Raw genomic sequence first — 13,027 nt, 5'->3', positions numbered from 1 at the left:
TCAAATGAATTAATTTCCACTGAATTCAAATCCTATTGTCTGTTTTTGATAAACGACCTAACTGAAATTTCCATTTCACTTCAGCCTGGCCCCCACCGTTTCCTTTATTGTAAACAACAATGAAGTGTGATATTTGAAAAAACACAGATGCACCACCGGTGAACTTCGAGCCACCAATCATTTGTAGTCTGTACCCAAAGCGGCGTTTGAATCCCTCCTTCTCTTCCCACCTCTTCAAATTCATTGGCTGCCAGAGGAGTAGCGACAATGTTTAATGCACCATGCGGTGTCCGGACTTCAGTCAGTGAGAGGAAGCGTTCTATGTGCTTAGGATTGTGTTACGTGCAGACAATACTAAGTAACGACTGTGCGTAGATATTAAATAAAATCACCTTTTTTTCTTTCTTCTGTCAGCTACAGAGAGACCTGTGGCAGAATGTGGGGCTGTTGCTGACCACCTCCTCAGCAGCAGCTGTCTCTCTGTGTGGACTTTTACGGGGACGGCGGACAAGGACAAAATGCCACTACGGGAATCAGTCACTCAACGCTGTTTCGGACGGGGGGCGAAAACACTGATCACCTTTTAAATACCTACTTTGGATCTACCTTACCACACGTCTGTTTTATTATCTCCTCATAGAGTATTTCTCCGAACAGTTTTCTCCGAACAGTTTTCCTTTACTGAAGAACGGTGACTCACTGCAGGCAGAAGGCGAGCCGCTGCATCCTAATCAGACAGCGGAGAGGACTTCAGCTCATTGACATTACAGTCATACTTTTCTGGAGCACTCCCCCCCCCTCCATTGCGCTGCACTGTAGCCTGCGTGTGCAGCGGACGCTTGTGGCTTCTCTTTCTGCACAGAGGAGGGAAAGAGGATACGGGTGGTACCTACTGAAGTGGTTAGGTGATGAAACTCCCTGAACCCTGCTGTAACTGACTGTTAGATTTTTACAGTAATCATTTTTTTTGGGGGGGGACTATTGCAGTGGTTTCTTTCGGTAAGTTTACGTTTTGTCTTTTTATGTTCTTTAGGTCTCTTCTGTTCTGTAATTCCACACTGGAAGCCCTGTCTGTGACTCATTTCCCAAACGATTATTTCACAACCATCCCTATGCATGCGGATGCAACAGCTTCTTCCAAGGACCGTTGAATATAGCAGAGAGCGAGTGCGAGTGCGAGAGAGAGAGAGAACGAGAGAGAGAGAACGAAAGAGAAAGACGCACACAGACAGAGGGCATCAGTGGAGAGAATTACACGGCTGCGCTGAGATGTTGACAGCTCATTTCCGAATTTTTATAAGGCTCATTGTAAATATCCGGATTATACGGATTTGTTAATGTGTGTAAGAGGCTCATTTTTATACACATTTATTCAAATAGCCACAATAGGCCATCTTCTGCTGTATGCCTGCAGTGTTACCATATTATTAAAGTTGCCTATTAGGCTACAGTTTAGTCAGCATTCTTATAATGTACGAATGTGCCATCATCAGGCTAAGGTCAAGGTGTGGATTGCATGTTAGAGATAGATTTAAAAATTACATTCTGTTTATAATGATACACGCTACAAGGGGAATCATTATTTCCCTGTGTATCTGGGCTGCGCCGAGTGTCTTCCCAAGGTTAACTAATTGACAAGCTTCCCCCATAATTGTTGAGATGAATTACACATGAGCCTTGTTTCAGTTTTGGCTCAGCGGTGGATCTGATTTTTACTGGCAGAATGGCTAGTGTAGCCTAGTCTGTTTTTATTTGGGTGACTAATTGACACATATACATTATTAACAAATATATATATTTTTCTGTTTTCCTTCTTAGGTGGTTTGAGTGAACTCTTACAATGACTATTCAGTTTGGCGACTGGATCGTGATTATTGCTCAGATGAGTCTGGGCGCTCCGCTGAATATAAATTAGGTGTTCAGCACCACATATTGCTGGAAGAGGAAGAGAGAGACAGAGCAAAGACAATCCACAAAGACAAATGCCAAGGCCTCAGATGATGAACAGAACTCTTTATTTGATCCTGAATAATAGAAACGCCACATTTGAAGAAAATACCAACAGGTCGAAGGAAGCGTAAACAAGACAGATTATAGAAGCTTTTACGGAGTGGGGATGTATCTTTCTATTTTCTTTTTCCTCCTCTTATGGGCTCAAGCCCTGACATTGAAAAACTTGAATTACTCTGTCCCGGAGGAACAGGGTCCGGGTACAGTGATTGGGAATATTGCCAAAGATGCTAGACTCGGACTCGAACAAGTGGGGCAGGGAGGACAGGGTAAGAAAGCCAACTTCAGGGTGCTGGAGAACTCCGCTCCGCATCTCATTGATGTGGACCCCCAAAGCGGACTGCTGTACACAAAGCAGCGCATCGACAGGGAAACCTTGTGTAAGAGAAACCCCAAGTGCCAGCTCTCCATGGAGGTGTTTGCCAATGACAAGGAAATCTGCATGATCAAAATAGATATTCAAGACATTAACGACAACTCACCCATTTTCCCTTCGGATCAGATTGATATTGACATTTCTGAAAATGCATTGCCAGGGACACGCTTTCCCCTGACCAGCGCACATGACCCAGATGCAGGGGAGAACGGCCTGAAAACCTATCAAATAACACGCGATGACTACAATCTCTTTTCCTTGGAGGTAAAATCCCGTGGGGACGGGACTAAATTCCCAGAATTAGTTATTCAACGGCCATTGGATCGAGAAGAACGAAGCCATCACACCCTTATTTTGTCAGCCACAGATGGGGGGGAATATCCTAGGTCAGGTACCATGCAGATAAATGTTAAAGTTATTGATTCCAATGATAACAGCCCTGTCTTTGATCAGCCCTCGTATGTTGTGGAAATTCCTGAAAATTCACCTCCTGGTAAAGTGCTGATTGATTTAAACGCCACTGATCCTGATGAGGGCAACAATGGACAAGTTGTCTATTCTTTTAGTGGATATGCCCCAGAGAGAATCCGGGAGCTCTTTTCTATAGATTCCAGAACAGGGGTCATAAAGATTCAGGGAGAAATTGACTACGAAGAGAGCCCAGTTATTGAGATTGACGTCCAGGCAAAGGATCTAGGTCCCAATCCAATCCCAGGCCATTGTAAAGTCACTGTTAAAGTGCTTGACAGGAATGATAACTGGCCATCTATAGGCTTTGTGTCCGTGAGACAGGGAGCGATCAGCGAGGCAGCACCTCCAGGCACTGTCATTGCTCTCGTCCGTGTCACAGACAAGGACTCGGGAAGGAATGGGCAGCTTCAGTGCAGAGTGCTGGGTAATGTCCCTTTTAAACTTGAGGAGAACTATGATAACTTCTATACTGTGGTGACAGACAGGCCCTTGGACAGAGAGGTGCAGGATGAGTTCAATGTCACCATTGTGGCCAAAGACAATGGCATTCCTCCTCTAAACTCCACAAAGTCATTCACCGTAAAGATTCTGGATGAAAATGACAATGTTCCTCGCTTTACCAAGTCAGTTTACCTTCTTCAAATACCTGAGAACAACATCCCTGGGGAGTACCTAGGTTCAGTTCTGGCACATGACCCAGACCTTGGCCAGAATGGCACAGTGTACTACAGCATAATCAACTCCAATGTGAGTGGGGGTGATGTCAACACCTATGTTAATGTGAACGCTGCTAATGGAGCCATCTATGCTGTGAGATCTTTTAACTATGAGCAAATAAAGTATTTTGACTTTAAGGTTCTTGCTAGAGATGCAGGATCTCCACACCTAGAGAGCAATGCTACAGTGCGCATCAGTGTTCTGGATGTCAATGACAACATCCCTGTCATAGTTCTGCCCCTGCTCTTAAACGACACGGCTGAGATACATGTGCCACGTAATGTTGGTGTTGGCTACATTGTAACCACAGTGAGGGCGGTGGATAATGACTATGGTGAGAGCGGGAGGCTCACATATGAGATCTCGGATGGAAATGAGGAGCGCCTCTTTGAGATTGATCCGGTGACTGGGGAGGTGCGAACAGCCCACCCATTCTGGGACGACGTGAACCCCGTTGTGGAGCTGATCATCCGAGTATCGGATCATGGCAAGCCAACCCTCACTGCTGCCGCCAGGCTCATCGTCAAGGCCTCCAACGGCCGTCCTCCTGATGGACTGCCACGCACGAAGGACACTCAGAACTGGGACATATCCCTGCCTCTTATTGTAACTCTAAGCATCATATCTATCATGCTTCTGGCTGCCATGGTGACCATAGCAATCAAGTGCAAGCAAGAAAACAAGGAGATCCGTACCTATAATTGTCGCATTGCAGAGTACTCGCACCCTCAGCTGGGAAAAGGCAAGAAGAAGAAGATTAACAAGAACGACATCATGCTGGTGCAGAGCGAGGTGGAGGAGCGGGATGCCATGAATGTGATGAATGTGGTAAGCAGCCCTTCCTTGGCCACCTCTCCCATGTACTTTGACTACCAGACACGCCTGCCACTCAGCTCACCAAGGTCAGAGGTTATGTACCTCAAACCCACTGCCAATAACCTCAGCGTGCCCCAAGGCCACGTGGGATGCCACAGCAGCTTCACAGGCCCAGTCACCAGCACTACAGACACACCTACTAACCGCATGTCCATCATACAGGTAAGAGAAATTGCACTCCTCTCCTTCACTGTTATGGCACCATTTTCACGTCACAACCCTCAGGAAGCTCCCATTTCCTATATCAACATTTGGCCCCTTGTTTTGTAAATTGAAAGAAAAAAAAAGATAAGGGCGGGCAGAGGCAGAGAGGCCCAAGAGCATAGAGAGAGAGAGAGGAAGGGAGGGAGGGAGGGGTGAGCATTAGGAGGATTAAACCGTCATTCTGGTGCTCTCATAGAACAGAACCAGTGACATCGACACAAATCAGTTGTGCTTGAAATACGTCACGGCAGGCTTTTGAAATCAGTTTACATGTAGAAATCTTTCATTAATCGCTCAATCACTGTCATTTCATTCCCGTGGAATAAAGAGGACCAATTCCATGTTATACTATGTATCCCACAGATATTTGCAAGTCCAAATCCGATAACTAATTCTTTTTGAAAATACATAAAACATAATTGTATATTATGTTAATATACCTGTACACAGAAAAAAAACTGTTGTATCATTAGAGTAAAGTTACACCAGTGACAGATGTGTGTTCACTGTTTCAAGCCACTGTTTAACATAATATCAGTCATCAAATTCTATAGCTCCATGTGGTTAATTGTAGCGATTTTAATTCCTAGAGCTTATCAGATTGTACTTATTTTCACAGCTACTTTATACGTCTTTGGGTGGAGTACTTGGGTGTATAAGCCTCTAACGTGATAACTTCTCTGTGTCTTTGGCCTTAAGCTCATTAAAAGTCTGTCGTGTCAGACGAGGATTAAGGCCTGCTTAAGACAGTGGTATGTAACACTGGAGATATGGGCAGTTGTAGGAAAGCCTTTTTCTGATGTTTACCTATTGTTCACAAATAAAAGAAACTCATAATTTGATAGAAATAATAAATAGTCCTTAATGAGTTCTATTATTATTGTTGTTATTATTATGTTCTGCCTATGGCCTTATTCTATTGGGCACAATTGGAGAATTACATTCTTTCTAGTTACATCCTGATGGACTGTAACTATTAGTCTCTCCATTAGGCTCTCTATACCACTATTTGCACTAGATGTAGATGTGACATTGACTGTGATCAGATGTGATGTGTTCCCACCAGGGAGGAAGGCCACTGTCTGTTGTTCCCACTCTGTCTCAGCCTTGCTTCTATTATGAGCCAGCTGCATAGGGCAAGGGTCAGCACAAAGACCGTTAAGGCTTCCTAATCAGAGGGACAGAATAATTGCTGGTCCATTCTGCAGGCTGTTTCTCTGCTAATGTAGTGATGATGAATTAGACTGTGTGAGGTTGTTGCACATCTTTACTTTTCTTTCCCCTTTCAGACTGTCAAAGGGAAAACACGCATGAGCAACAACAACACATTCCTTAGTGTCTTGTTTACAGAGGGTCCCCTCGACAATTCAGGCGTGCAGGGTGCTCTATTGTATTATTCAATAGAAACCTGTGTAGAGGGAGATGGCCTGAGGCATTACGTTTCTTCAGAATCTGTACAGAAGCGTATCACTTTTCTCCCTCCTCTCCTGCTTCTGCCTCCTCTCTCCGTTTGTGTGGACAGTAAGTAACCTGAGTCGGAGGAGAGTGGCTATGGGAAAAATGTCAGGAAACAAAGACAGAATTCCCCTTCCATCGATCCCAAGGCCTCTCAGCCCATCTGTCACTATAGTTGCACCGGGAGGACAGGCTAAATAGGAAAAATAAATAAAGAGATAGATAAAACGGGAGAGCATATCACCTGCTCAGTCGGTTTCACAAGGGCACCTTAGTGTTGCTCTCCTCATCTGCACCTAGTGAGGCTACTGTAGCTGCCTGCAACTCCCAGTCTCTCTCAACCCTGCTGCTGGCCTCTAATGATGTTTTATAGTGCTGCACTGGCAGACAGGCTGGGCTTGGTCTCTAGCTGGGAGAAGGGAATAATATGAACATATCAGCAGAGCTCTGCTGGCCTTATCATTGTCACCACCGTGCCAGCAACCGGCCCAGTGGAGAGATTCATTTCATTTCTAAAGAGAATTCCTGGGATAAGGAGATGGATGATACGTAATGATGCCTAATTCCGCTTAAGGCGTTGAAGGGAATTACTTAGTGTGGAATCAAGGTTAAAACCAATCTGCTGCAAAATTCCTCAATGCTCAGGAAGAAGGGATTTCAGTAAATTGCTCCAAAGAGTGAGCCGTCTCCCACTCTGTCTTGAATATGTTTTAGGATTTTGTCCCACATTCTGTTTAGCTTCAGCAGCTGTGCCAAGCTGTGGCTCGCCGACTGGTTCAGAAGTTTCTCTGCAGCTTTCTTTTTTTACACCTTTTCGGGAACATTGTTACCAAACATTCAAAGACTCCTGTGTCATTATTTTCAAATGGCCCATAATTTATCATATTGATTTGTTTTGATAAGTTTTGAGTGTAGTAATTTGATTCACCATGAAACTGTAATTAAACTGAATCCTGTCTCGGTGGGATACCATCCATGTTAATAAGGTGCAGGTGGCACAGAGGCAAAGGGGGAGTCTGAAAGGCAGTAAAAGCTGCCTTTAGGTGGCGACATTCTGCCTTTAGATGGGGTGGCATTGAGATGAGGGTGTCAAGGAGAAAAGGGGCTTTAGTCTGCTGACTTTACATTGTCACTTGTCACTTGGTAGGGAGGCTCCTGCTGCTCTAATGAAAAATGTCAGACATAAATACATAACAAACACATAGGATATAGAATTTTTTTTTTCTGGAATTACCTGACATTTTGGTATAATTGTTTTAAATGGCAATCACTGTATTTACCAAGCAGACACCTAATCATAAAATCACAATAATAATCATAATATGTAAAATGTGCACACAGTTCTTTCTGCATATAAATTTGAAAAGCAGGGCAGATACTTTTTGTAGCAATTGATAATAAACCAAAGTCTTTAAATGGATTCTAAAAATGACTGGCAGCCATAAACCTATTGAGAGGATTTAAAGAATGCTAAAAAAAAAAGCAGTTAAGAGGTGTGGCGGTGATCATTTAAGCAGCACATACAATATAGAAGATACAACGTTCACTCCTTTGATCTGTTTAGGTTGAGCATGTGCATGCCAACAATTTAGCTGGAGCAGATGTGGAAAATGGGTGCTTCCAGGAATGGTCTTACTCTGCATAATTTAGTGAGATTGTGTGTGTGTGTGTGTGTGTGTGTGTGTGTGTGTGTGTGTGTGTGTGTGTGTGTGTCTGTGGGTGTAGCGTCATTGTGTATTCCAGGCATGTGATTTAAGCCTTTAGCTGGCAGGCTCTGTGACAGAGCCCCTCTCTTTTATGAGCGGGACAATCTTGTATTTGTCCGAACCTTGAAACACCCTTCCTCCAAGAAACACACACACACACACACACACACACACACACACACACACACACACACACACACACACACACACACACACACACACACACACACACACACACACACACACACACACACACACACACACACACACACAAACAGATGCACATGTAACCGGGCTTGGACTGTTTTTAAGGATTCTACCGAAGTCTTATCAAAGCCTCCGCTGTATATTGTATTGAAATTGCTCCCACACTTCAGTGGCCACTGAGGCAATGAATAGAAAAGCACTCTTTATTTAATTTCTCTCCCTCTCCCTTCATCTTTAGATAACTGCTTTCCTCTGGAGCTTTCTATGGAATGAGTTTGGTAAACCTGTATGTACTGAAGCCCACTTGCTGACAGGATTGAGCAGCTCAGCAACTAGATGCAGTCAGTCTCAACAGTCATTTATAGAAATGAGGTTCGAGAAGCCATTTGTAATTTATATACTTTTGTCCCCCAGTTGAGCTCTTCTGGGCCACTAGGCCAGATTTGTTTTGAGTTTGCCAGTTCAAGAAAAAAGAAAATGATCGTCTCGCCTTGGGGTGTGTCTTCATATTTCCTCAAATAAACCTTCTGCTACTGTACATACCACTACATGCTGAAATTCTGAATTATTTATAGGCAGTATTATTTTTCTTCATCTTCCCCAAGCTCGTATTGTAGATACAACTGAGAGGAAGTGCAGTCAGACCACAGAATGTTGCCTTGGGGAACAGTAAATTATGTTCTCTCTATCTAACCAAAATATATAATTGTTGTCATTGAATGTTTGGTTTATTAGCTGCTATTAGTGGTATTTCAGTTTGCAGAGGAGCTTGTTTCAGTGCAGATGCGTCAGTATGTCTTGAAGCCTTAGCAGAAGTGTAATGCACAGCACAAAACAGCAGCTATATTTGCATCCTCTTTCATTAATAAATCATATGTTTAACAAATCAGAGGGAAGCGGAAGATGTCACGATAAGCATCAGGTCTCTGGCTACACATTTGTGAACATGATACAAGCAGAATTTAAGCATTCATTTACTTTTCCTGGGTCTGTTAGCAAAATTTGAGACAGCATGAGAGAAAAGTGGGGATGACTGTAGTAATCATCTGAGTCATGTAGCCGATTCTTGTCCTCTCAACACCTCTGTGGTAATGACATTTTCAAGTTTTAGAAAGAAAAAGGTGATAAACACACACCAATGTGTTAACTTGCCACTAGTTCCATCAAAACCTTTTTAAATCGACGCAGGTTGAAGATTCTTCAAGAAGATTGAAGATTTACCAAATTAATAGATAATTTGCAGAAACATATTACGAGTACCCAGAACATTTGTTTGAGATCGGAGGCAGCTGTGGAAGTGAATGTTTTATTTATCACAAGTTCTCAAAAATCCAAGTAACCCTGCTCAATAATTGAACGTATATGTAGGCCCTTGACTATGCCCACCACTAACCCTAACCCTAACTTGAGCAGAGTCAAACTGTAGATAAATAGATTATGTATGTATGTATACATTATATTGGTCTAATTGGTCAGCTATTATAAAACCTTTCAGGCAGCTGTTGTGCATTCATTTGGACATAGCACTTATCTGTGCTGCATAGTGCATAAGGTCATTATTTTAACAGGCCGCCCGACCTGGCAATGCAGGGAAACAAAGAGATTTTGTTTTTTTTCCAAGTGCAGAGAAAGAGACAGGATATGAGAACACAAGTTGACCTCCGTGATAGCCAGATTGCCCGGACACATTAAACCAATTTGCCTGGTTCAATAGGAAGCGGCCTATTGGAGATGACATGGGCACGATAATAAGACTGTGGATTGTCAGTGAACATTCGCTCTCGAGTTTTTGTGCACATGAGTGTGTTTGTGATAGAAAGGAAGTGGGTGATCAGCCTTATTCACTGACACCGGATGACCTACTGTCATGTCATTTTGTTGAGTAGTTAGAGCCATTGTTTAGCTTGGTTTAGCTTCCATAGACAAACTGGCATTTTAAGTTGTTTCAGATCAAGTCCTGTCACACTTAGTAATTACTTTTCTATTCTGTTCTAACGAGGCTACCAAGAGCCTGACTTCTTTATTTTGCCAGTCATTTGTGTTTGTTGTGGCTATTTTCTCATGTGACAGTGTCTCTTGTGTTCTTGACCCTACTGATACTGCAAGCTTTCCATATTTCTGTTGCATTTCAAGTGGACGCCCACACTAGATGCATATGTGCATTTTATACCTGACAATCATTTTACTGCGAGGTGTTTTCTTTTTATTTTAAACTCCTCCAATACAAGCTAGAAGAAAGAGAAGATTGTGACAAAAAAAAAATCTGTGCATGCCCCCAGTAGATTTTCCTAAGTACTTCTGGAATTGTGCTCAAAAATCTCTGGCACAAGGAGCCAACCTAGCCTCAACAGAGGTCACAAAAACAAGAGAACAAAACATAACTTTCACAGTGGAGGAATCTAAGATTCGGCTGCCATGTGTATGTGTGTGTGTATGTACATGCACATGCACCTGTGAAACTACCAGCTGTGCTCTGAAGCACAGGCCTTGCTGGTTCCCTCAGATTGAAATGGGCTCCCCTGTAGGGACCGCCTGCCCCCTGAGGGCTCTTGGATCCCTCCTGGGGTCTTTAGACTTAACATTTTGAGCAGCAGGGTGCTGGAGCTGCAGCCATAGGTGGATATATAGGAGTGACCTCACAGTAATGTGCGCTGAGATGCACAGCTCACAGAGGGCTGCATTGGCGTACATGGCATGGCGATGTATTCTTTGAATTGCCAGCAGCTGGGTCTCCTTGCTGTAAATCAAACACTTTCAAAGTCAAACAAAGTGAAACTCGCTCTGTTGTGTCTTGGAACCAGTCCAACCTGAGAGAGCTTTTATTTCTGCCACATCTTCCTTCACTGTGCCCCCTAGGCATGTGCTGTAGAAACAACACGCAGCTCAAAGAATGAGTTATGGGAATCTGTTCTCACCTTCTATCTCATTAGTATAAGAGAAATGATTTATCCCTTTCTCCCTGAATCTCTCTCTCCTTGTCCTTGCCTTCTACAGTTCAGCACTTTTTCAGCTTCTTCAGTAATGTGATTAATTGATTGGAGGGATATACCAGGAATACCATCTCATTTTCACTAATTTGACCTAACTACATGTCAAAACAAAGCACTATAAAACGGGCTTCTTCTCCCAGTACATTACAGTCGCCCAATCTGGAAACGACTGTTTGCTTTGCAATTTGAGGAGTATTTTTGTTAACCGTGTACAATCTAATCTAATCTAGTGTTAAAATCTAATCTAATCTTGCCAGTTTATGTTTGCATGTTTGTGTGTTTGTGTGTGTGTCTGAGAAGGTCCTAATAGGAGAGATCCCACGGTCTCCTCTGTTCCTGCTTATATTTGTAGCACAGTTTGAAATCTGACTCCCATGTCTACAGCCCTGTGTGTGTCTGAAGGGAATTGACAGCCACTGTGTTTTGCAGTGGCTGTTTTGTGTTTGTGGCAACAGAGGCGAACGAGTCGGCACTCTCAGATGTTATTACCTACACAAAAGGCCCACTAAATAGCGGGCACACAAGATTTGTCATCAAACGTTTGACTGTGTCTTCTCTTCAGGGTAGCAGTGGCGATGCTGAGTGCTAATAGCGTATTGAAAATGTTATATTTGGCCGGTCTCGTGTTTTTCTATTGTAGTCCACAGATGTATTCAATTGGCCCCTCACTGGGTTTATGTCTTAGACAGAAATGTTTTTAGGGCCTTTAGCATACAGATCAATTTCTGGATTGCTCCGTTTCTTATGGATTTTTTCCTCTGTTTGGTACTAAAAATACAGTATTTCGTTATCTATTGCTCTGAGCATTGTTTAGTTAAAAAAAAAATGGACTAGTTCTCAATCTCTTCTTTGCGTCCCCCTGCTCTTATTCTGACTCTCCTCCTTTTCAGATTCCCTTTCTTTCTCTCTGCTCTTGTCATCTCAGATAAGCGATGCAATTGCTCATGTTACTGACGACCCAAGCCAAATTCATAATGATGAGATTATCTTGTCAACAGTACAGAGTGTATATGTCTGCTGTATTGATCTTCGCACAGTCTTAATAAATGAAGTACCACGATGGAAGCGTTGGCTCAATGATAACGCTGAACAGATCTTGCTATTCATACACTCAACGCTGCTGAAATGATGAATGGAACTTGTGTATTCTGCCCTTATCTTCTCTTTTGCTCCTGTCTTTCCTACTCTCCTCTCCTATTTCCAGATTGATGGGGTAAAACAGCCCCACTCCCCACACACATTGTCTGAAATGTGTCCTCTTTGAGGTCACGTTGACATGCAGAGTCGATGTAGAGACATGGGTGCTGCTGTGGGATAAACCAATCGGATAGACTACAGGGGAGGGAGAGCGGGGAGGAAGAAATTACTTGCGCCGGAGCTTGGGCCTGTGTGTGTCTTTAGATCACGGAGGTTTGAAGGGGGGTTTATCTGTGCATTTGAAGAGAAGGTCAGCAGGGTTTAGAGCTTGAGATTATGTGTGATTGTTTCTTCTGTGGGCTAGCTGATTAATGCTAAAGCTGGTCTGACAGATACTTAATGCACCATAGATGCACTTAAAAGAGACTTGGAGGAACTGGCGTCCAACACTTTGACAAGAGAGCATTATTCTAAAGCCTTTTCTGTCAGTTTTTACCCAGGTGTATGGACAGTATCTTTCCTGTCTTCTATTCCTCCTTTTCCCTGCCCCTCCTTTGCTCAGATTCCTCTGACCTGATACATATACAGCAGATAGGTCACATTGAAGTAAAAACACAAAAAATCGTGTGTGTGTGTGTGTGTGTGTGTGTGTGTGTGTGTGTGTGTGTGTGTGTGTGTGTGGAGACAGAGAGGGAGAACCCAGGTGTGTGTATATGCACTTGTGCATGTATTGACATTAGACATATGTGTTCCTGCATTCTGTGTGTCTGGGTTTGTGTGTTTATATATTTGCGTCTTCCTCTGTTTTAGGCTTTGGGGAAATATCTAAAACTCCTTTCATCCTCCATCCATTCAAATGGAATAATGTTCTTTTAATG

At 43.1% G+C, this 13,027-nt stretch overlaps 1 protein-coding gene across 1 annotated transcript in view; it reads left to right on the top strand.

Annotated features, from left to right (window-relative positions):
• The first annotated feature begins 316 nt into the window (after window positions 1-316).
• LOC114555152 (protocadherin-17) overlaps window positions 317-13,027 on the top strand; it is a 61,379-nt gene continuing 48,668 nt past the window's right edge. The window contains exons 1-2 of the mRNA XM_028577332.1: window positions 317-999; window positions 1,819-4,612. Coding sequence (XP_028433133.1) covers window positions 2,117-4,612 — 2,496 coding nt within the window. The 5' untranslated portion in view covers window positions 317-999; window positions 1,819-2,116. The remainder of the gene's footprint in view (window positions 1,000-1,818; window positions 4,613-13,027) is intronic.

This window comes from Perca flavescens, chromosome 1 (assembly GCF_004354835.1).
Source record: "Perca flavescens isolate YP-PL-M2 chromosome 1, PFLA_1.0, whole genome shotgun sequence".
In the NCBI taxonomy this organism is placed as follows: domain Eukaryota; kingdom Metazoa; phylum Chordata; class Actinopteri; order Perciformes; family Percidae; genus Perca; species Perca flavescens.
This window is presented reverse-complemented; position numbering and strand designations above follow the sequence as displayed.